Below are 23768 nucleotides of genomic sequence, written 5' to 3'. Positions count from 1 at the left end.
AATGTGATGCAGTGTTTCGTTTATAAACTCAGAAAGCGGAGACACTGGCATAAATATGACACATCTTTTTGTTTGTGTTTGTTTCTGGGTACTCGTAGTTCTAACACTGAGGAGCTGCCTGGAGGGGGTGGATAAACAAGGTCGACTCTACGTACCGGGATAGACTTGATATAACTCAGATGGAAATTGATCCTCTTGAACTGAAGCTGAGGGCAGATTGTCTTTCCACAGTGGCACGGATCTCTTTCCACTCCACAGAGGCATGGGAGTTTCCAATAACAAGTATCGATCCATTCCATTACTGTTATTGAACGGTGTAGACTTACAGGTTGTGGTCTTCTGACATAAATATTACAGAGATTGATGGACGTTGTCTCGTTCTCTGTTCTGGCCAGCAGAACTGACAATGAAGTACAAATATGAATAAGTGCACCTCAGGTTAACACGAAAGCTTTTTCTTTCTGTCAGCACATAAATCTACAGGATGGTGGGTGCAGTGCTGAGTGACTCGACGAGACACACTATTTGTGACAACAAGGCCTGAGCCAGCTAAACATCTTCTGGGCAAATGTCAATCATCTAAATGCCTCATAATGCTCTTTTGGTGTTTGTGTTATTCTTTGTTGCAGAAAATACAAAAATCTTCCAAAAGAATTCCATTTTAAATGCAGAAATTCAGATTAATCAAAGCTGTTTGATGTATCAGAGAACATATTTTAGTCATATTTAGTCATATTTAGTGTGTAAACATAGTTGAATTTGGGTTTGCCTATAATCCTGTTGCAGTCATTAGTTCTTGGCTTTTGTTTTGTTGGTATCCAAAAAAGCAATGGCGTGTTTTGTAATACTTTTGTGAGACAGAAGGAGAATACTAGCAGCGGTTACCACTGATGTCCCTCATCCAGTGAGTGCGTTTGTTTTACAAGCAGACACATTTACAGGCCATGTTGGTTGACGGGACCCTCATCACCGCTGTGAGACACAGTGATGGGGAAAACAGAGACAAGCAGGGCAGTGGGGGATTCAACCGGCTCTGACTGCGTCTCTGATCCCCTCTGAGCACAACAGGAGGACGACTAAACTCTGAAAGTTTTACTGCACAGGCCTCTGGGAACTGCTCCGGGGAGCTCTACCTGAACAAAACACCACTGTATTTATGGCTGCACCATCAAATGGAAGTATTCTTGATGTCCTGTGTGTGGTGGGGAACGCTCCCATAGTGCAACTGAAAATAGGCTTGTTTGAGATGAACTGAAGGAAAAGTGGCATCTTGTTAGATCCGATCATAGGCTACTTGTAGTTTTCAGACCACGCTGGGATTTCTTTATATTTGTTTGTAAATATATGTGGAAATGTGGGTGTATCTGGCATTGCATTCTATACTTTATTATTTTTATGTCCGCCTTGTAAAGCACTTTGTAATGAGCACTCTTTTTTATAAGTGCTATATAAATAACACTCATTATTATAATTATCAATGTTATTATCAACCACACCAGATGTGTTTGTTAACAGATGAAATCTCCATTGCACAACATGAGACATTGTACATAATACATTGCTGACAGTGAGTAATATCTCAATCTGTGTTAGTATGATATCCTTTTTGAAATGTTTTGAGAGATTCCTCTGCAAATGAAACCAAAAAGAAGTGGCATGAAAACAAGAGGAAGCCTTGGATAAGGCCCCTGTTGGCCTGTGCTCTCTCCTTTGTTTACTGTCATGGCTGGTAGTGTTTGGTGTTACAGGTATGTAGTTAAAGTGATCACTTTAGCATGCACAAGTCAGCCATTTTTCACTTTTGCAAACTTAGTTGACTGTCTTCTGTTCTAGCTTTGCTCTGATGTGTTGGCTGAGCACATTTTGTGTTGGAACCCCGTCTTCCTTTTTAGAGTGATCCTTGTGTTAATGTCCCAGACCAGAGGTGGTGAGTAGGGTCATAACAACATTTATCATTTTGGTATGCAGCATGGTGAACCCTGATAATCCCTATTTCCCCTTTGTAGGTTCACCTCCTTCTGTTTTGCTTTTGTAGCTACAGCTACCTTATTGTGTTGCTGTAGTTATCCTTCTCTTGCCTGCATTGTCAAACCACCTGGGTTTTGTTTTTGATTATTTTTTGCATTGGTTACCTTTCTTTCAGTGAAGCGGAGATTGTTGGGAGACTATGCACCAGTGGTGAGGTCAGTAAAAACCACTGGGACATGAATGTAGATTGCACCATTTTTGCTGCGAGGATTGCTGTGTTGCACCTGAGGTGAGTAAGCGGTAGCACCCCTGGGATTCCTTCTCAGCGTATAGTCTGCCTCTCCACCACCACTTCCCCATTTTGCTTAGTTTATGTTGGACTGTCAGTTTTAGATGCTTTAGGGTTGTCTTATGGTTCCACATTTTGAATTGTATTAAGGCCTTTTTAGCTAAAAAATGTAAAAGCACTCTTTATTCCCTTGCTTCCCCTGGTTTCAGTAATTTTCATTTTAGCTATTAATATCTCTCTCCTCCCCAGCAGCGCTAGTCCCTGCATGCCCATTTAAATTTTTCAATAAAACATTTGTTCCATTCTGAAAATGCGTCTCTTTCTTGTGTCAGTAACCAGTCTTTGTGTGCCTTGTCAATTTTCGAAACAGTATTGTGGCAATCTGGAAGAATTTCATTTAAATAAATATCTGTTAGGTCTATATAGCCAAAGGAGGTAACACAATTACTGTTGAGCCTATGGCCCACTGAAAGTATGGTAATTTATTTGCAGTATTAGAAGTGTCTGTGATGATTTTCTTGTGGAGAATGCTGTATTTCTTTTCCTCTGTTGTCGCCTACACACACCAACAGTGGAACTACGGGCACAATCACCATTGTATTACCTTTATCGGCTATAGATGGGGACTTAACAGACATTTTTACATTAATGAAAATGTTCAATATTGCCACTTTTAAGGTTCTTGAGGCAATATATTTTCTGGGGTGCAATTCCCCAGGTGGCGTTGTTTATCCTCATTCTCCCTTTATTGCCCTCTCCACATTGAAAACTAGAGCTTCACTAGAATTTGAAATACAAGTTTCTGATGACTGACCCTCAGGTGGGTCAGCTGGGTTAGGAAGGTTAGAATAAATATTGCAAAAAAATTCAACCAACAATTCATCACTTGCCTGAAAGCCAAAAGAAGTTCTCCGACTTATTTTTAAAGTGTTATGTCCACACTGACGAATCAAGAATTTGGAGGAAACATTTCACCTTCATTCTCTGAATCACTGGTTATTCTCTAAAAGGCCTCGAATGAAAATTACTTGCGGAGGCATTTTCCTCAAATGAAGATTAAGTTTTGAGTAATTATGATTTCCATGACTCCTGCCTCCATTTCACAAGGCTATAAAATGCATAATTCAAAACTACCTTGAGCAACAGACTGCAGACGTACAGTATGAATGAATCTTTTCTGCTACTTACTTTATCATTGAGTGAAATCAGCGTAGGAGCTGAACAAACAAGCTTTTCTTTATATTGAAGACTGACTGACTGGTGTGTTTATTGACCCTGCTGCTGCAGCGATGAGATGTTGGCTTGATTGTGTTTTCACTCTCAGCAGTCATCACAACGACTACTGCTCAGCATCAGTCCCATTTCTACATACCTGCTTGGCTAGATATAGAGTACACTGTAAACAATTGCTGTTCATTTACAGCAGGATTTCAACAGTATTAACCTGTTATTGCTAAAAACAGTGCTTTACTGTTAATACAAAAGAAAACCTGTTAAATTACGCTCATAGGCCGTTTTTTAACTGAACTATAATGCATTCTTAAAAAACATCACTTTACTGCTGATCAACTGTCTAAAGTATCATCAGTAACAGTTTCATGCAGTATGTTTTTAATTCTGGGACCTGATCTGCACATGTGAGGCTTGTACATTGTACAAGATTGTAAAATCAGTGAATTAGCTTTATTGTTCTTCACTCACATGTTGTTCTGGTTTGCATTCTGTGCTTGTAGCCAGATATAGACAGACATTTTTGGGAAAAGTGTCAACAAGTCTATTATAGCCTTTTTCCTAACAAGTGCCTTTAATTGTATTTAGTGTGACTATTCCTATGTCTGTAACCTGCTAAGTTTATTCATCTAGGCAAAAAATTATGTTTATTAAAATGTATGTAAAAAATACAACCTAAATAGTGCATTAAAAGAAATCAGTAAGATAATGTAAAAGAAAGGTGGAAAAACAGCTATATAATGTATCTTTAAACAGTAAATTAACTGTAAAATACTGTGAAATTAATAAAAAAAAATTTAAAAAAACAGTACAAAGCTGTACATTTCAGCGACAGCATAATAACTTTAATTTTACAGTAACATATAGGCAACCCTGCTTTCAGTACTTTACTGTTATTTTACTGGGAAATTCTTAACAGTGTATGTATGATTACACAAGTTGAGTTGATTAATCAAAGGTGTGTGTGTGTGTGTGTAGAAACAAGAGGATGTGACATAAGGGCTGCATGGTGGTCAGACTGTCATAAGCTCATGGTTAAATTAGAATTTAATTCACAGACACCGGATCAACCTTTGAGGTTTATATTAGGAATCGGATTATGGTATAAAGTACACCCCCCCATCCTCTCCCTCTCTCTTACACCCCCACCCACCCATCACCACACCACCACCCTCCTGTGTGTCTCCCCCTCTCTGAATGGGGGGTGCTGGAGCAGTCTGCCTGTCACCGCTTGCCTCTTTGTTCCAAACTGATCTTGCTTCTCTCCCTCAGCGTTGCTGCTGGCGAGGAAGAGGAAGAGGAGGAGGGTCGGAAGCAGCACCTTGCTCTCTGTGTTTCTGTGTGTGTGTGTGTGTGTGTGCATGTGTGCATCTAGTCCGATCTGCAGATATCAACGTGTGAGGAGGATGAACGAGGCTGCAGCTCAGTGAGGAAGAGGATTGGAGAGGAGAGGATGCTGCTGGAGAAGGAGTGAAAAGTCCAAGACGTGGAGCTGCTTGTGCAAACACACCCCCCACATCTCTGCTGCCTCTGCAAAGTGCTGTTTCACCCTTGTTCCGTCGTTTTTTCATCCGTCTCTGCACCCTGTGGTGGCTCTTTAGAGAGGGATCACCTGCCTGCACAGTGAGGCGCAATAAAGCTGCACATTCCTGAGGATTTTTTTTTGCGCCACTGAGACGCGTCTCGTTTTGTGACAGAAAAAAAAGGTAAGAGTGATAATTTGCTCTGCATGCATTGCTTTTATGAAATCAATCATTTTTTTTTTGTCAGTGTGTGATATCTCAAGTCACCGGGTGGCAGGAGGCGCCTGTGAGACTCAGCTCAGCTTTCTGGAAGAGGATTTTAAAGTGGTTGCAATTATTGGTTTACAATATTAAAACGCACTTTCAAAAAAATTGCAGAGTTCTTTTGCTCATCCATGCAATATGTAATTATATGCATATGCAATAAGTATTATCCTGTGGACCAATCAACGCCTTTCCCCTCGTATACGATCACAGCCTCAGCCTCTGAGACGCACACAAATCGCACCCGTTTGGGATATCTTTAATTATTTACAGGTCAAAGCTTTTAATATTGGTCTATATTTACGAGCCATGTAGGGGCATGCATAAATCATCAACTCACCAAGTATTAGCGTGTGTCCTCCCTCTCAGGAGATGTCATGTCTTCATAAGAACTTTGGTGGTTTACATGCACATTTACTATATTATGTGCATGCATACATCTTTTAAATCTCCCTTTTACGGATGACAAAATCAAAAAGAAACCACAGAGGAGAGAGGAGAGAGGATGCCTTCTGTTGAGTGATGAAATTGTGGAAGCAGATCTGAACACTTGAACAGGTGTTTGTGAAATCTATTATGTAAATCAGAGTCATTTGGTGAACAAACAACATGTGTTGAACAAAAAAACATGCAGACCTTCACCTGGGCGCCTGGGCATGACATCAAAGATCCTGTTTATGTATGTATAGAAACTGGATTATCAGTGATCACACAGTGTTTTTATCTTTATATTAAAATGCTTTGTAAACTAACTCTGAAAATATACCAAAAAAAAGCATCCAAATTATGGTAAAAATGAGTGATTGCCTGATGCCAATGGTGCACGGCTCTTTGAGAGTCTTGTGTTGATGACTGCCTGCTCTGTAAACAAACACTGGCATGTACAAATCACAGTGAAGGAGGAGAACACTTTGGGTCACCTTGACAAATGAGCTGTATTGTCTGAGAATATGAGAGCCCCCTGCAGCCCAATGAAGCCCATTCTGTCTCTATTCACCAACTCCAAGTCTTTTCTTCTTTGGGGCCTTGTTAGTGTGTCCACCACCAGCTGTGTGTCAGTGCCACAAAGCAGGACGTGGTTAACCAGGCAACGCCACTCTATGTAGACGAGCCCGGGCTGCATGTGTGTGAGAGATAACAGAGCACTAGTGCCTGTGGGATGAGGAGAATAGTGAGGAATGAGGCTAAGAGACCCAGCTGAAAGTTTACAGCATGCATTTTTCATCCTGTCCGGATGTGTGCGAGTGTGTGGGCCCTGTTTGAAAAGGGCATCCGTGAGCCCCGGCACGCATACAGTAGGGCTGTGTGTGCATGTAGATGACTGCACTCACACGAGCAGAGGGATCAGAGAGCGGTGTTGTAGGGGAAGGAAAAAGGTCTGACTAAAATAGAGTACGAGCTCAGTTCGGCTGCCTCGCTGTCTGTTGCTGCACACTTTGCACTCAATCAACCTCGGCGTTGTTTATCATGTCTGGCTCACAGACGTCTGCAATTCCAGGAGTCACTTTGGATCAGTGGAAGATGGAAAAAGGAGTAATGTTGGATGCTTTCAGATAGATGAAATACTGTAGAAGTGAAATGATGAGTGGATTAGTCGATCTACAGTAAAAGAATTGGGACTATTTTGAGTCATTGTTTGAGCAAAGATGCCAAATATTCCCTTGTTTCTCTTCCTAATTGTGAGGATTTGATAGCAAACTGAATATGAGTTGGTTTGGTTCAGTTAAATGAGGAGCAGTAACTGTTTTGAAATCAATAATTTCAGTTATTTTTTAAGCAAAAATGGCAAACATTTTCTGGCAGCCTCTCAAATGTGATGGTTTGCTGAATTTCTTTGTTTTATATCATTGTCAATTGCATTTTTTTTTTGTTGAATAAAACTTTAAGATATCACCTTGGGCTTTAGAAAATGATGGTGGACATTTTTCACCATTTTCTGACATTTTATAGATGACGACTGAGGAAATAATCTGCCGTTTAATTGATAATGAAAATAGTTTCAGCCTTAAAGTGCTGCCCATTTCTCCCAGAATAAAATGGAATAAAGGATCCCTGCTGGTCTTAATTGAGCAATTTTGTCACAAGTCTTGCTGATGGTGTGTTTTCACTAGAAGCTGAAGGTAATTCTCAGTCAGGGTTTGATATTTTGGTATGAAAGTGCTCGGCTCTGATATGTCGCTCAGGTGATTATGAGATCCATCCCCCTTTAATACAGCACTAATAGCTAACAGAATAGCGCTATAAAAATGTAAATCTGCACCAGCGCTCGCTTATAGTGCTGATCAAAATAAGCTTCACCTCTGAGTTAGCTGCAGGCTTGTTGCTTTATGGTTATGATGCCCTGAAAATGTGTTGACTTGGTTTGGGAATGTTGTACAATGCAGCAAATGTATGAGACTTCTTTGTTGCAAGTCTGTCCTAGCAGTAATTCATAAACAGCACAGATCTAACTGTGAAATAAACTGGGAATTTTATGATCTCTTTGAACTTTGTGTTGCGTTTACAGCCAGAAGGGTAACAGGCTTTAGACTAACAATGACTTCACAGTTTACTGGAGCTAAAACTGTCCACGTCTTCAGCACTGGACAGCTCCCAAATCTCAGAGCCCAATGGTCCGACCACAAACATTTGTCAAATAGAAAAAGAGCAGTGAATAGTTGTGTTTTGAGCTGCTGGATGGAAAACGTAATGTCTCCCTCTCTCCCTGGAATACCAAACCAGAATGAGTCCCCAGCTGCCAAAACCCAAAAGGGATTGGACAAACCGATCCATCAATCAGCTCCGGTCTTTAGCCTGGGAGGGACTAAAGCGGCCCACCAGGCCAATCATTACAAGCGTAGATGAGACCACAGCTGAACAGCTCACCCACACAAAGAGAAAGGTCCCTCTCTTTGTCTTTGGCCAGAGGCTCTCCTCTAAGGTAGTGACTGGTGGAAGACAAATGTTTGGCTTCGCAGTCGGCTGAGAAGAAGCTCTTTAAGGCAGCAAAGTTTTATCCGCCTCTGCAGCACAGAGAAGATTAGAATGATTAGTCACTTTCAAAGAGGTAGTTAATAGTCAGTGCAGTTTGTGTGTTATTTTTTGATAAGTCTTTTTCCCAATGTCACACTGTTGGAAACATGTACACTCAGCAGCAGCACTTCTTTCTTGTTAGTGTTACATGCTGATGTGAGGATGAGGAGATGGCTTCATTGGCTCTGGTGATAAACACTTGAAGGACGGAGCTCTCTGTTTTGTCTTTCCTCACCTCGTTGATATTCCACAGACTCAGCACATTGTTAAATATGAGGAGTTCTTGGATGAAGTCCCACCAACACGTCTGTGTTTAGGTCTATTATTCCGTGTGATTTCACAGCTACTCGGTTTTCTGACCACCTTTCCCTGTGGATGAAAATGTGGTTTTGCTGTGGTGTCATGTTAATGGAAGCTCTCATGATCGTGCGTGTGTGCGTGCGTGTGTGTGTGTAGCCACAGACTAATATACTCAAGATGAGAGCAGCGTCTCAGGCACCTGATCCTTTATTGACTTTGTTACCAAGCGCTAACCTCAGGACCTTCACCTTTGACCTCTGGTGTCTTTATGACACAGCTGGTGTAGAGGCTACTTACGACAGCCCCTAGCTACACATATTTGACCTCTGACCCTAAAATCATTATTCCGTTCAATATTGCAATTTACTTAAACCTTTTATCTACAATACATGTGAACATCATCATTCTCTAAAGCTACTCTAGTTATTATTTTTTTGTAATAACAATGGATCAAGTGACTGCATGGTATGTGAAAGGTTGCGCTCATGTAGAGAATAATCACCCGACTCATTTTTTCATCTTTCAGCTCGTTGTTTTATTTCATTCTTTTTCCACCCTTATTACTGTTTTGGTTCATTCTCATCAGCTGTGTTCCTGGCCAGCCAATTAGACTGTCAGGCTATTAAATAGGCATTATTGGTCCTTATAAGCACCATAGATGACGGTCAATAGGGGCGTACTACACCCAATAGTAGGTTTTATCATCTATTCACAAGGTACATCACAGAAGAGACCAGAGTTTACATCCCGTGTGAAAGTTGTCTTTGTGTTTTCAAGCGTAAAGTTCCACTTTAACTTTTGAAACGTAGATATTTTAAACCAAAATATTATGTTTTCCCCTAAACTTAACTATTTTTTTGCCTAAATTTAAAAAAGTTGTAGTTTTGATGCCTAAACTTAAAGAAGCCTTTTTGTTTGTGTTCAAAACGTAACGTTAGATTCAGTTTTACAACATGTTAGAACTTGTTGCTTTTAAGTTTCACTTTCACTTTTACATCGTAGTAGGCGTAGTAGGCCCCTAATGACAACATCTTAAATCAGGTGTCCTGGCAGACAGTTGCCTTTTTCAGTGAAAAAGCTCTAAAAACCTACCATACTACAGTACCTTTCCAGCACAAAACGACAGACAGACAGAGTTAGCAACTAGCTGGTGAACAGAGTGGAGCATTTAGCAGCTAATGAGACAGATATTTCCCTCAGGAGTTGGTGGAGACCAAAAACAGAGCAAAAAAGCACAGTGAATATTAGACTTACATTGGTCAGGTGGCCAGAAACACAACTCCAAATGAATACCAATGTGTCTGCTGGATCTGTAAAAAGCCACTATTTACTGACACATTCGCAGTATCAACTTGTAAAGTGATAATATGCCATAGTCATGCCCCCAAGTGGCCAAAAATCTTAAATTAATGCAGGTTTAAAAGAGATTTTTGACAGTTCATCATCACCATCATCAACCATTGTTTATTCAGGGAAAATGACTGAGCATTAAGCTCTTTTACAGCAATGCCCTGAAACCACATTCATATAGCTACAAGGATATACAATATATAAGAAGAAATACAACAACAACAGAAATAACAACCATGTCTACAAGTTAACCAAAGCAGGAACACTGTGAAACAACCATATCATCTGGCACACACTTAAATTGCCTAGTTCATGCTTTCATTTACATTCCTGTGCAAAGTACTGCACATAAAATACTGAATGATTAGTTACTTTAAAAAGTATCTATAGAAGCCAATTTCAACCAGCAAAATAAAAATAGATTAAAAATAAAATAAAATGTTAGGAATGGTAAAAATTGAAAAGTTATGGTGAGTCAAAATTCAGTATTTAATAATTTAGTAGTATTAAGTAATTGTTTTTATATCAGTGTTCATTTTTCATCCGTTTTTATTTTTTCTGCCAGAAATTGGCCCACCTTTAGAGTCCTCTGACTAAAATCACTCCAAGGACAAATTCTTTACAATTTTTTTTCACAAAACAAATCAGCTTGTTTTTTCCTCTTTAGTCTAAGTAAAATAAGAACATTTTTCCTGTTCCAGTAAAAGGTTCACTTGTAACAAATCAATTGATGTCATTGCGATTTGATCCTTTTTGATGCATTACAGAAAAGAGCGATGATTGATTCGACCAAGGTCGCTGTCTGCCGCTCCCTGGTTTCCATTTCCTCTAAAAGCTGTGAGAATATACTTCTCACATATTTATGTGCACATTTATAAATAGTGCGGCTACCTCATATGTTAATCAAATGCATTCAAATTGATTTTTCTGTCCGACTCACCGTTGGATAACACACTGTAAACCTACACCTTTTGTACATGCACACTCAACAAAAACACACATATACGACGGTGCCAGAATGAAAAGGAAGGAGCATGTAGCTGAGATCATCTGCTGCAGGTCTGCTGAGTGTCGCTCCAGGAAGCGTGGTAACAGATGGATGTTATGAGAGCTGTCTCTCACAGGAACGCACAAATTGGTGATACATGCATTAAACATCACATCAGTTTATTTCCTCTTGGGTTGCTGTTAAACACTGAATAATGATGATGAGAACAGAAAAGTTGTAACTACCGACATGTAGTTACTACAAGCCTGTCTCTTTTTCACTCAACTTATCTGTTGAAGATCCTTCAGAGTGATCTAAATTGCCTCCTCTCGGCGCTTTACTGCATATAAAATCTTAAGTTGGCCTCTCCTAAAGCGAGCCGGTTTAAATAACCTCTGTCTCCATGCCCAGTGCGATCAATGGTGTCAGTGTGAGAGGAAGGAGTGTGTAATCTTGAATCGGAGGGACCAGCTTTCCAGAGTTCCCTATCCATCTGAAGCCAGGGCCAGAGCTGCATGAGTCATTAGTTGCTTTGAGTGTGATTAGTCACCACACAGGCACACCGAACACAATGGGTGTCTGTGTGTTTGTGTGTGTGTGTGTTTGTTTGTGTTTGTGTATGTGAGAGAGCGAGAGAGTGCACGATGCATGAAGGGAGCAGGAAGTGAATACCTGATTCAGCTCCACTCACTTTCCTCTTAGAGCGTTCATTATTCTGTTTTTAATTTCTTAAGCAGTTAATGTTCATGCACTCTGGTTTAATGTCTCTTTTATGGCACCTAATCACTACTGCAACATACAACCGCTGTATTTTCTTTTGTCTTTACAATTCATTAAAGAAAATTGCGTCTCTTTTAAGTGCAGAGAAGTTCAAATCTCGGCCACAAATCTACTCAGGATGCAGCATTTCAGCACACAGCAAATTAAGAAGAATTATGGAGCTTCCAACGCAGCTTTTCTGAAGAGCTTTAATCATGGCGGTGTAGTATTGTCACGACGGTGATAAAATGACCTTCCTTTCATTCCCCTTCCTTCATCTTCTTCCTCTCCCAGCTCACCACTTTGTCTGTCACTCATCCGGAGCTGTTATTCTGCTGTTCACGCCACCGCTCTCTGGAGGTAATAGTTTTGTGAGACATGATTAAAGAAAAAGGGAAGGAGAGAAATCACCTTCTCCTGTCAGGTCCCAGGAGGGGGATACAAGACTGACAGTTTGACTCCTTACTGTATAACGGGCTCTGTTTCCATCCTGTAGTCTAATAGTAGCCTCTACAGATTTATATGACGTCCTCAGCCTCTCCTCTTATATTTTTAGACATTAATTCTGCTGCTTCCTCTTGTCATCATGCCGTTGCCCAAGAAAGCTACTTCTTGTAAAAATGCAAAATAAACCCTTGAATTTTTCCTCTATCCGAAATTCATTTCTCCAAGAATCCTCAACAATATTCTTAAGCATTATTATTTACTATAAAAAGAAAAAAGTATTGCATATAAACAAGATCCCAAAGGTTTTAGCTTTTCCAAAACCAAAAACACAAGAACAAAATTGCAAGGAATGGATTGAACAGTGTTTATCTGCTCTATGTGTGCTCTAATGTTACTTCCAACGCTAACTACATGTATAGCTATTACCTAATTGCATTATTTTGTGGGGTTACAACAGTGGGCAAATCCGGGGTCTGAGAAGTGAAGTCAATGCTGAAGTGCCTTAAACTTGCATTCTTTCTAATAGCCAGCAGGGGGCGACTCCTCTGGTTGCAAAAAGAAGTCTGATTGTATAGAAGTCTATGAGAAAATGAGCCTACTTCTCACCTGATTTATTACCTCAGTAAACATTGTAAACATGGGTTTATGGTCTCAATGGCTACTTTCAAGTCTTCTTCAAAACAGCATGACGTTCATTTAGTAAACTATTGTCCCATTTAGAGTGAAATAGACCATGAAGCAGGGTATGCTTTAGGGCGTGGCTATCTTGTCAGGTCGCTACCACGACGTTGTCTGGTCTGGGAGTTGTCCGTGTTTTCATCGTAGAACTTTAATCTTTTCACAGTGTGTAATTGTAACATTTTGGTCACCATAAAATGTCTTATTCAGTGTTTGGTTGTACTTAGCTCCATCCTCTTGTGTCACTTCTGGTTGCCAAACACCAAGATGCCAACGGCCAAAATGCCGAACTCAAAGCTTCAAAATGGGAGTCCACAAACCAATAGTCACATTGACTACGTCCACTTCTTATTTACGGTCTATGGTGGAAACCAAAATGCTGCTATATCAGAGTTTAGGTTAGCGGCTCTGTCTTTATTCTGTATTTAGTTTGGGGAAGTTTCCAGCAACAATTCCCAAACTTGTTGGATCGTCCTAGGAATGTTCTTCTTTTGGATGCATCCAAACGGGGTTATTTTATAACGAATCACATTCTAATTTCATTTTTATGTAGAATACTGTTTTAGGGCTAACTAGCTCTACCCTGCAAGAACAATGCTGCTCCTTCATTTGTTATCTATATGGATCATCAACTGGTGAGGATACTGATTTTTTTGCTGGGAACATCGACAGTTGCCTGTTAAAAGTGAGAAGAACTACAGTCTACTTCTGTCTGAAATCCAGAACCCATTGTTTCAAAAATGAATATGATTTTTTTAGTAAATCTGTCACTGTTATCTTTGTAAACTGCAGTATGTGGGTCAATTCACAAACTATAATACATGAAGTGTGTTGTCTTGACTTTAACAGAGATGCCAGCTGCCAGTGTGTGTGTGCTTGTGTTGACGTGTGATTTAATGCGTATAGCCAATATGTTTGTGTACATGCTTTGTGCACATGAATGCAGAAGGTGAGTTTCAGTGACCTACCTTGTGCGTTGGCTGTGGTCTGATGTGGGGCTTTATAGTAGCTGTACCATTACAGTGGCGTGTGTGAGAGTGTGTCATGAATCAACATGGGACCCAACCTGGCCTGATTAAGTAAACCTTTGCAGTCTGTGAACACACATAGGCTACACACACACAGCTCATTGTAGCATGATGGAGGCATTGTAAGCATAAAGGTGTCGTGCTGTGCTCACAAACAAGATTTATCTTATAACCGCAACGGCAGCTGACATGATGTGTTCCACACTTTTCATGGTTTTTTCTTCAAGCAATTTTCCCATCAACTGCAGAACCGAAGAAGATTTGGGTCGAGGGGCCCGTCTCGCCTGCGTCATGATGAACATGAGGCCAGTTGGTCTCCCGCTTCAGCAGATTGACAGCTTAGTGCTGAGCGTTAATGTAGGTCTGCCAGCCTCGTCTGTTAGCTCTCTTTGGATCTCTGTCACTCCGCTCGTCGGCTCTTACAATGAGCTGAGAATGCGTCCTATTCAGACGACATCGTGAAAATGTGTCGGATGGACATCCACATTGAAGTCCACTGAAGCATTTTAGAGACTTCTGGCTCTTTTCTCCTCAAGACACAGCTGTGCCTGTGAAAGTGAAGAGGGGCGATTTAGAGGGAGGCGTTCACGACATCTGATGTCTCGTCCTTAACAAAAGGTGGTACTGGTTAGTATGCTGCTGGTGTGATTGGATGGCCACTGTATGTTGTAAATCCCCTCTGGTAAAACTTTGAAAGGCGGCTGTCTATAGAGCACACAGTGCTGTATGTTGTATAGCATCCATAGAGACGTCCATAGGCTGAATTCTGTATTCTGTTGCTGTGGATGGTGGCTGCTGGGCCCCTGCCAGTCCCAGGCCCTTCGATACAACACTCTCTAGCGCTCTCCGCTTACAAGACTGGGCAAACTTCTCAGTGTCATGACCCTCTCCAAGCCTTTAGAAATCTCTTGTCACCCGCCCAGCAAGCTCAACCAATGGTTCAGGCCTTCAACATGCAAAGAGTCCAACATCTCAACCCCAATCTGTCACAGCCCATCACAAGGTCCTAACCCACCTTCAGAGATGGCTTGCCTCAAAGTGTGTGGCACAGCGGGCTCCTACCAGCACCAGAAACCCCCTTTTTCCAAGAGTCCAGACACCAACTTGGTTGCTCACCATTAAAAATCGCTCGACAAATTGTTGTTTAATGACAGTTTAGTTTGGCAGCTGTCACGGAGTGCTTTACTTATCTGAGAGGAATGTTTTCGCTTTGCCTCACACGCTCCAGTTTTATACGGTTGAAGGTTTTTACTGAGCTTTCACATGGTCAGAGAAGAGAGCGGCCATTATTCCTGTAATTTATAAAGGGCTGAACTGGTGTTGCATAATCTTCTTTCTGAGCATCAGGGATGCTGGTGGCATGAGTTGCTGTTACCTTGGTGAATGCAAAGAGGCCTTTTTGCTTTCCTGGATAAATTATTTACTTTATGTAACTTAAACCTTGACAGTCCAAACATGTTGGATTCATTTCTGCTCAAACTATTTCAGAGTCTTCATATGGTCTATAGGAAGCCTCTGTTGATAATGCCTGTGTAGTCATGAAGGTATAAAGAACCAATATTTTGTAAATTAATAATTTAGAGTTATTTGTGTTGCTCCCTTTAAAATCAGCATTAAAAAAAAAGCTTGTTTTCTTCAAACAGCATACTCTCCTCTTCATTTCATACTAGTACAGGGCATTAAGTCTCTGTCTCAGGCGTCTCCCCATTGAGCTGAGAGGCTTCAGGACCCAAGCCAAGTCCTGTGGCAAAGTCAGCAGCTCATTTCTGATGTGTGGTAGGATTTCCTCTATGTTGTGCAGTAGGAATGCATCAGAATCACTTTTTCACTGCAGTGTACTCGAACTTAATACAATCTTTTACTTCTGGATTTGTTCACATAAGATTCAATTATGTGTCTTCATTAGATTTATCACTCTGTGTATTGTTTCACATCAAATCAGACTTGATGATGTCTGATGGTTTTAATCAGTTAAACCAGTTTTAACCAGGTAGGCTATAAGACCTGGGGCCAGTTGCATAAAAATATACCTGATCTTTTTCTTAAATATAACATTAAGTCAGACTTTCTTAAAGGGACTGTTTGTAAGAATCAGAAATGCTTGTTAACAGCGACACCTGTGGCCGTTAAGTCAACGAAAGTCAGCGTCGGGCTCGCGCTTGTGCTCGCTCTAAATAGACATGAACGAGCATCGCTCAAAACAGTGAGGCGACATACGTCAGCTAAAACCACAATATCACTCTATATTTCACCTGCTTGGCAGTAATGTTAGCTGACCAGATGAAGGTCTCTCCATGAATCAATGCTGATACTAGTTTTGGCTTTGGCTGCTTCAGCCTCCCGACCGCGGTCGGAGGGAGACACCGGCACCCGGTCGGAGACGATAACGTTTCTCGCTGCGGAGCCCCGTCACTTCACAAGACACGGAAAACCTCTTTTGGTCTGGAGGAGCTGCAGCATTTATTTCTGCACAAACGTCCACTGTACATTCACTAGATATTCTCAGAGCTACGAAGTCTTCTGCAGTGTGTAGTGGGCGCGCATGAACGTGAGGTGGAGCGAGAACGTGCGTGGTGTGTGAGTGAAGGCAAGCAGGGAGAGGAGCAGAGGAGCAGAGTACAGCAGAGACTCCGGCCCGCTTGCGCGCTTGAAATGCCATAGCAACAAAGCTCTCACATCAGGCTTAGCCAGTGGGAGAGGTGGTTAACTTTCCTACCTAAAATTAAGTCAGTCTTAATATTTATGCAACAGACAGATTTAATTAGACTAGTCTAACACCAGTCTAAGGTCAACACTAGCCTTAAGCTAAGTTTATGCAACTGGCCCTAGTACTGGATGATAATATTGGCGTTAGTTAAACAGGCAGCGGTAGCTCAGGTGGTAGAGAGGGTGAAAAATGTAAATGGCTGTGGACAAAGGCATCTGCTAAATGGAAAGCACTGAATACAAGCCAGTGAACTGTGTCTGGGCCTCTAAGTGCCCTTACAGATGCAATATTGTTTATTTCTTATTACCTTATAACACCAATAAATAAAATGGATATGATACATTGTCCGGCCCTGTCTGTGATACCGTGTGCATGCTACTGAATCACCTCATTTGCCTGAGATTGGCTTTTCAAGGATTCAGTGTTCAAGGCCATTTTTGAGTATTACATTTAATAGGTGTGGCCGCAGTGCAATGACTCACAGTAGATGAGAAAAAAAACAAAGTATGAGTAATTTGCTCATTCAAAAAACCTTGTGAAGGTCAGCGTTAATGTTTGTGTCAGTAAGATTTCATGCTGCTTTACCACCTGTAGAGGTCGGCTACCTCAACTTGTGAAAGCCGCTTTCATGGTAGACAGCTCTTCAAGATGAGTGACGTGTGTGTGTGAACATCACCCACAGAGCGGTGATACTGTACTTTGAGTTGGTCTAATTAGTTTTGTGAAGGTTTTTGTAAACCAAACAGCTGTGGAGCTTTTTTTCCCGGCCACACAGTCTGTTCAAACACGAAAATCACCAAACTGTTTCACCTGACAGAAACATGGATTGCCTTCATATCGCAATTTTATTCAACGAACTTTATAATTTGCCTCTCATTCACCCATTCACACACACTCTCACTCTCCAAGCTATCATGCAAGGCTCTGGCCGAACCACCACCAGGACCACTCTATGGGGATCAATCAAACTGTAACTTTAAAGCTTAGAGAACATCAGATGGATCTAATTCAGGACAATAGCTAAGGTACTGTGCATGACTGTAGGTTGGATGATGGTAATTATAGACCAACATATTTTTTTATGTCTTTTATAAACTTACAGCTTTATTGCATATAGCAGTAAAACAGACTTTATGTTACAAAGTTGTTTGATTCACATCATTTTTTCTTCCTGTTTGTATGCAAACAAACATTTTTTAGTTTGTTTTCAAGGGCAAAGCAGGTTGATGCTGAGCGTGACAACACTGGATACAGATGCATATTGCACAAATGCATCATCTTACTGTATGACTATGGATGAAGAAATGTTTATGATCATAATATGCTTACATTTGGGAAGATGGAGCCTCTTCTGATCAAATAGCTGCAACTAAACTGAAAGAAACACATATTTACAGGACATAAAAAATATAAACTTTATTGCCTGGAAGTGTCTTGGACACTGTGTATTAAGTTTTATTCATGTATATAAAACTTTACCCTGAATTTCAACCTCTACTTATGACTGATTCTGGTTTCTCCCCTCTCTCTCTCTCTCTCTCTCTCTCTCTCTCTCTCTCTCTCTCTCTGTCTCTGCAGGTCCAGGATGGCGCTCAGTCTGTGTGCAGCTGGGCGGCAGATCCTCTTTGCTCTGATGCTGCTGCTCTATTTAGGCTCGGGTAAGTCCGTCTCCTTGCTCCACTCGTCGTTTCCTTAAACTGCTGCAGCTCCAGGTGCTGCAGAAATTAACCAGCAGTTTCTGATGTAAAGAAAAAATAGTAACAAATAATGTCGGCACACAAGTGGGTTCAGTGAAAAGAAAGAGGGAAGGAACAGCTGGACCAGAATACTGAACAAAAAAATCTGTTCCCACATACATTTTTCCATAGACATGAATACACAAGACAGGTCTGCACTAATTTGAGTGTTGTAAGTGAGAGCTGACATGCTGAGGATGTTTGCAGACATGCTCGGTGGGACTGAGCTGGAACACCTCCAAACCCATTTCTGAAAGTTTAGTCGACCATCTGTTCCATTACAACTATGCATAAAATTCACAATTATGGAACAAAAAGACAAAACATCTCAGAGCCGCAGGTCTCTGGAGGATAGTATCGCAGGTTTGAGGTCTCACATGCAGCCTGCTGACTGCCCGTGGTAAAGATAAGTTCTTCTCCTTAATTACTTTTCCTGCAATTGGCATGCATGATGGTAGCTGGTCAGCCTGGATTTTCATTAGAAGGAGAAATTGCAGTACTCATTTCCAAAATTAAAACAATACCTTACTGGTCATTATGCTTTGAAAGCAGAAAGCTATTATTCCACATTCAATCATGTTTTTGTGTGTGTTTGTTGCACAATCCAGCATCCAAATGGAAACAAAATGATCTACCTACTACTAAAATTAAAATAAACAAGATTGGAATCCACTAATGCTCCCAGACGACGTTAATATTTCAATCAGGAGAGACTTCATTTTGGTGATGGAATATTTTAATTGACATGTGCACGACAGGATGAGAAATGTGAATAGTAATAGGCGATTAGACCCCATTGTAATATCATATATTTTAAGGGGGTGATGAAGTCGTAAGTAGAATAGGAAACAACCGTATGGAGTCTAGACACTGGTGATGATGAGATGAAGTGAATGCCTAAGATCTTGATGTGATAAAGGCTAGACTTCTGATGAGCTCAACCTGGGCACTGTATGATGACTGGAGGTGAAGAGGGTGGAGGAGGGCGCGATGATTTCACCTAAAATGACGGCTGACAGCAACCGAGAGGAGAACAGATTTAGAGTTTGACAGCAGCGACATGATTGGAGATCGTGGCAAGATCTAGTTGGTTTCACTCATGCGCAATTAATGTTTTGATATTGGAATCTTTTTCACGGTGGAACAGTAAATTAATCGTCTCTTTATACATCCACCCAAGACAACGTGCTCATCTGACATCCCAGTCACGCCAATAAAAAAAGTGGTTTGATCTAGTTTAACCATATTTCTTGCTCCAAAGGGGAGAATGACAGAAAAAGTTTGAGAACCACTGATTTAACTAAAAAGAGAGAACACCCATAATCAGCTGATTAAGAAGTGGGAGGAGAGAGAGAGAGAGAGAATTGTGAATGAAGTCTTCCTGATTGAACCTACGCCGAGCTTCATGTTGTAAAAGCTGTTAAAACATTTATGTTCTGGATTACTTCACTTTTGGGTCAGTAAATTCCAAGTTCATAAACACTGAGTTGCCCTCAAGCAGTGAACAAAGTAGCACAATATACCAAACTGGGACATCTAGATAACAGAGTTTACTGTATGAAGTTGTGATGATGGACAGCAGGCAAACAGTGTACCAGATAAATACTGTACGGCATATCCATCTTCCCTGTAATGTCCAGCCTGCTAACAAGAACAAATGGAGTTTAAAGCTGTTTGCTTTCGATTTAAACATTGTTTTGAGCTCTTAGCGATGGTATCACCATTCTGTAGCAGATGCACATTGCTAGAAAATATCTGGTAGATAAATGGTCACATGATATTTCTTGATTTTATGAGTTGATAAGAATCACCTGAATGTGCCAGTAAACTTTAAACTGCTGCACGGTGGATTGTGGGATACAAAATGCTGCAAGAGATAGAGTACACCAGTTGTGTTCGGCTGCATTTCTTGCATTTGGAGGACCCTCTGAAATGGGATCATACTATCAGCCTGATGATATGTATTATTTCTTAAAGGAGTTGATCCACATTTTGGGAAAAATGTTTGTACTTTCTTGCTGTGAATTAGATGAGAACATTGATACCACTCTCTACAATGTCTGTACGGTAAATATGAAATAAGGAAGCCTGTGAGAAGCAGTTGAAAGCTCCAGAAAAAGCTAGTAAGAAGCCCTTTTAAGGAAATTGTTTCCAAGGTAAAAAATTAAGAAATGCATGCTCAGCATTTTAAATATATAACAGTATGCAATTTGTTGCTGCGGTAGTATTTGTTAGTATGTCCTAATTATTATAGGCAAGAAATTATCAAATTGAATTAGCCAGCACAATCAATTCAGTTTAAGAAACACTGATATCAGCCTTGAAAGCCTCCTTGTAGTTTACCTTGTTGGACATCTTATTGGACTCTAGAAGTGACACTGACAGGAATAAGAGATGGCATCTGTTAATGATAGAGAGTGTCCTTTCATGTCACTTCCAGCTCTCTCTTCCTCTTTTCAGGGTGTTATTCTTTTGTCCCATCTGTCACCACCATGCTACAGGGTGCTCTTGTCATCCAAAGTCTCTCAGTTTCCTCCATTCATTATCTTATACCCCTTCTTTTCCTCCATCTTCATCTCTGGTTTCCCCTCTCTTTTACTCTTCCTCCATCCCTTTCTCATTCCTGATCTCAGTCTTGTTCTGGCTCTCTTTTCCCTTGTATTTGTGATTCTGTGATTACATCTGATTTTGGGGGAAGGCAGCGGAGGCGTTCTCAAGCTCAGAGAGATGCTCTCAGGGGGTTCAGCTTGTGAAAGCCGTCCAATCTAAATGCAGATGGAAATATCTTTTGGGGATTCAATTCCACCGTGTGTAATATTCCAAATAAGGCTTTGGTTTAGTTTTTTTTTTACCCAGGTTCTCTTGTTACGCTCATATTAGTTTTCTACACATTTGGTGCATTTGACTAACGGTGAATATTTGAATGAAGGGGACCAGAAAAGAAAACAAATGCAAAAATCCTTGAGCAAATTTGCTTTAAGCTCATAAAAGCTTTGTAATTATGTCTTCTGCCTAATGTTGCCAGAGACCGTCGCGCCTCACAGTCCAAGTTACTCCTTGATTTTGTGAGCAGAAACAGCTCATGAACTTACTATTATTGAGAATATCGTATTTAGTTTTTGAAAATTGTTTTTCAAAATAAATGAAAATGAACAACAACAAAGAAATTTCACACAAGGTCCTTTTACTAGATGTTTCTAGAGATATCAACCGCATCTCATCTTCATTAGCGGATGGAGTATACTCAGTTGTTATGGCGATAGCTCAGTCCTTAAAATTACATTTAACTTTTATGGTTAGAAGTTTAAGTTTTTAAGAAAAATACTATTTCAGCCGTCTATAAAATGAAATATTCTTGGTCTGTTAGGTGCACAGAGGATGAAGCCACAAAGAGGCAGGAATTGGTTGGTTAGCAAATAATGTCTGCACAGGTGATCCTGTTGTCATGGTTACATTGAACCTGTATGTCATGGCAACCAGATAGAGTGAGTTGCAGATATCAATCTGCAGAACCATGAACCTAACTCTCACAGGAACATTGGCTTTATATTGATGCTTTTCTTGCATGAACTAACTGGAAATTAATTAGTTTGAGTGACAGTTGGAGTCATTTATGTGAACAGAGAGAGAAAACATATGTTAGAGATAAAAAGGACATAATTAAGTTGGAGCCTGTGAGCCACTGTCGTCACTAAGATGTGTGTGTATAACTGTGTGTGAGTGGCTGGTATCCTTATAATGGGTCAGCGTTTTGTTCCTTTGCTGGAATGATAAAACCCGTTCCTTGTGAAAACATGAGTGTGAAATTGCTAATGAATCCCAGAGGTCTTGTTACTGTAGCAGACACCTTGGTTAGAAGCTACAGTACAGCCTACACTTTCTATATATCTCCTCTACTGCTTAGTGTAGAATACTTCACTCTATAATCAAACAGCAATCTTATTCATATCTGTCAAAAAGCAGACATATGCATTATATTGTCCATTGTTTTCTACCCTTGTAAGCAATATGTCCTCCAACATATTTAATTGCAATAACTAATTATGTTCTGTCCTCTTGTTCGTCCTCTCCAGGTGCAGCCTCCTCCATAGTGAACATGCGTAGGATCACACATCCCGCAGTACAACAAACGCTGGCAGGCAAAGCCGTCCTCCCGTGTGTCTTCACCCTCCAGAACAGCTCCTCCAGCCAGCCTCCCCACCTCCTGTGGACTCGCATCAGGGTACCAGCAGAAGGAGAGGGCGCTCCTCTGGAGCAGATTGTGCTTTCTGCTAAAGGTAAAACAAAGACATGATGATCTGTTTTAGCTGTTGATTAAGACCTACATTACTTTACTCATTCAGATAACATTTCTACAAGTGCTTAGAGAGTACACTAAAAGGTGCTCTAATCAATATTTTCATATTACTAGTGAAATGTCATAGTCAAACGACTGTGTGTATGTTCACAGACAATTATCACCCAACTCTGCAGCTCTGCTCAGCTTGAGGTATTTAACCTTAAGGCCTCACAAGTAAAACAATGACTAAGAACCTAACAAGCTGACAATAGCAGCTCCTGGAATTAAAATGAGATAAATCCTCTAAGTAGAGGTTTTCCACTGTACTTGTAAACGCTCCAAACCTCCCAGAGTGGAAGTTTTTTAGCAAAGTCAAGGCTAGGCACCGATTGAATTCATCTATGTAGGGCCCCTTGAACGTTTTGGTGCCTTTCAGTTCATTGTTTTGGTTCTACAGCCTGCAGCTTTTTTTTTTGGTTCAGTCTCACTGCTCTCATCAGAGAGCAGGCAGCTGTTTTCAGTGAAAAAGCTCTAAAATATTGCAGTTGGAATTTGGAGTTAGTGAGTAGTTCATTACTTTAAACTGAACTACTGAAACTAAATGAAATTACTAGGGTTGTCAATTGATTAAAAATATTTAATCGTGATTAATCGTATGATTGTCCATAGTTAATTGTGATTCATTGAAAATGAATCACACATTTTATCTGTTCAAAATGTACCTTAAAGAAGATTTGTCAAGTATTTAATAATCTTATCAACATAGGAGTGGGCAAATATGCTGCTTTATGGAAATGTATGTATATATTTATTATTTGAAATCAATTAATAACACAAAACAATGACAAATATTGTCCAGAAACCCTCACAGGTACTGCATTTAGCATTAAAAATATATGCTCAAATCATAACATGGCAAACTCAAGCCCAACAGGCATCATCAGCTGTCAGTGTGTCATCGTGCTGACTTGACTATGACTTGCCCAAAACTGCATGTGATTATTAGAAAGTGGGCATGTCTGTAAAAGGGGAGACTCGTTGGTACCCATAGAACCCATTTACAGTCACATCTCTTGAGGTCAGAGGTCAAGGGACCCCTTTGAAAATGGCCATGCACGTTTTTCCTCGCCAAAATTTAGCATAACTTTGGAGCATCATTTAGCCTCCTTTATGACAAGCTAATATGACATGGTTGAATTGGATTCCTTAT

General features: G+C 40.5%; 1 protein-coding gene across 1 annotated transcript in view; it reads left to right on the top strand.

Moving 5' to 3' along the window:
* Window positions 1-4763: 4763 nt before the first annotated feature.
* The window catches only part of LOC119499117 (neurocan core protein-like), a 45033-nt gene continuing 26028 nt past the window's right edge, over window positions 4764-23768 (top strand). Inside the window, exons 1-3 of the mRNA XM_037788351.1 lie at window positions 4764-5189; window positions 18120-18201; window positions 22353-22556. Of these exons, the coding sequence (XP_037644279.1) occupies window positions 18129-18201; window positions 22353-22556 (277 nt within the window). The 5' untranslated portion in view covers window positions 4764-5189; window positions 18120-18128. The remainder of the gene's footprint in view (window positions 5190-18119; window positions 18202-22352; window positions 22557-23768) is intronic.

Source organism: Sebastes umbrosus, chromosome 12 (assembly GCF_015220745.1).
Source record: "Sebastes umbrosus isolate fSebUmb1 chromosome 12, fSebUmb1.pri, whole genome shotgun sequence".
NCBI lineage: Eukaryota > Metazoa > Chordata > Actinopteri > Perciformes > Sebastidae > Sebastes > Sebastes umbrosus.
Note: the sequence above shows the minus strand (reverse complement) of the source record. Positions and strands in the feature narration are given on the sequence as shown.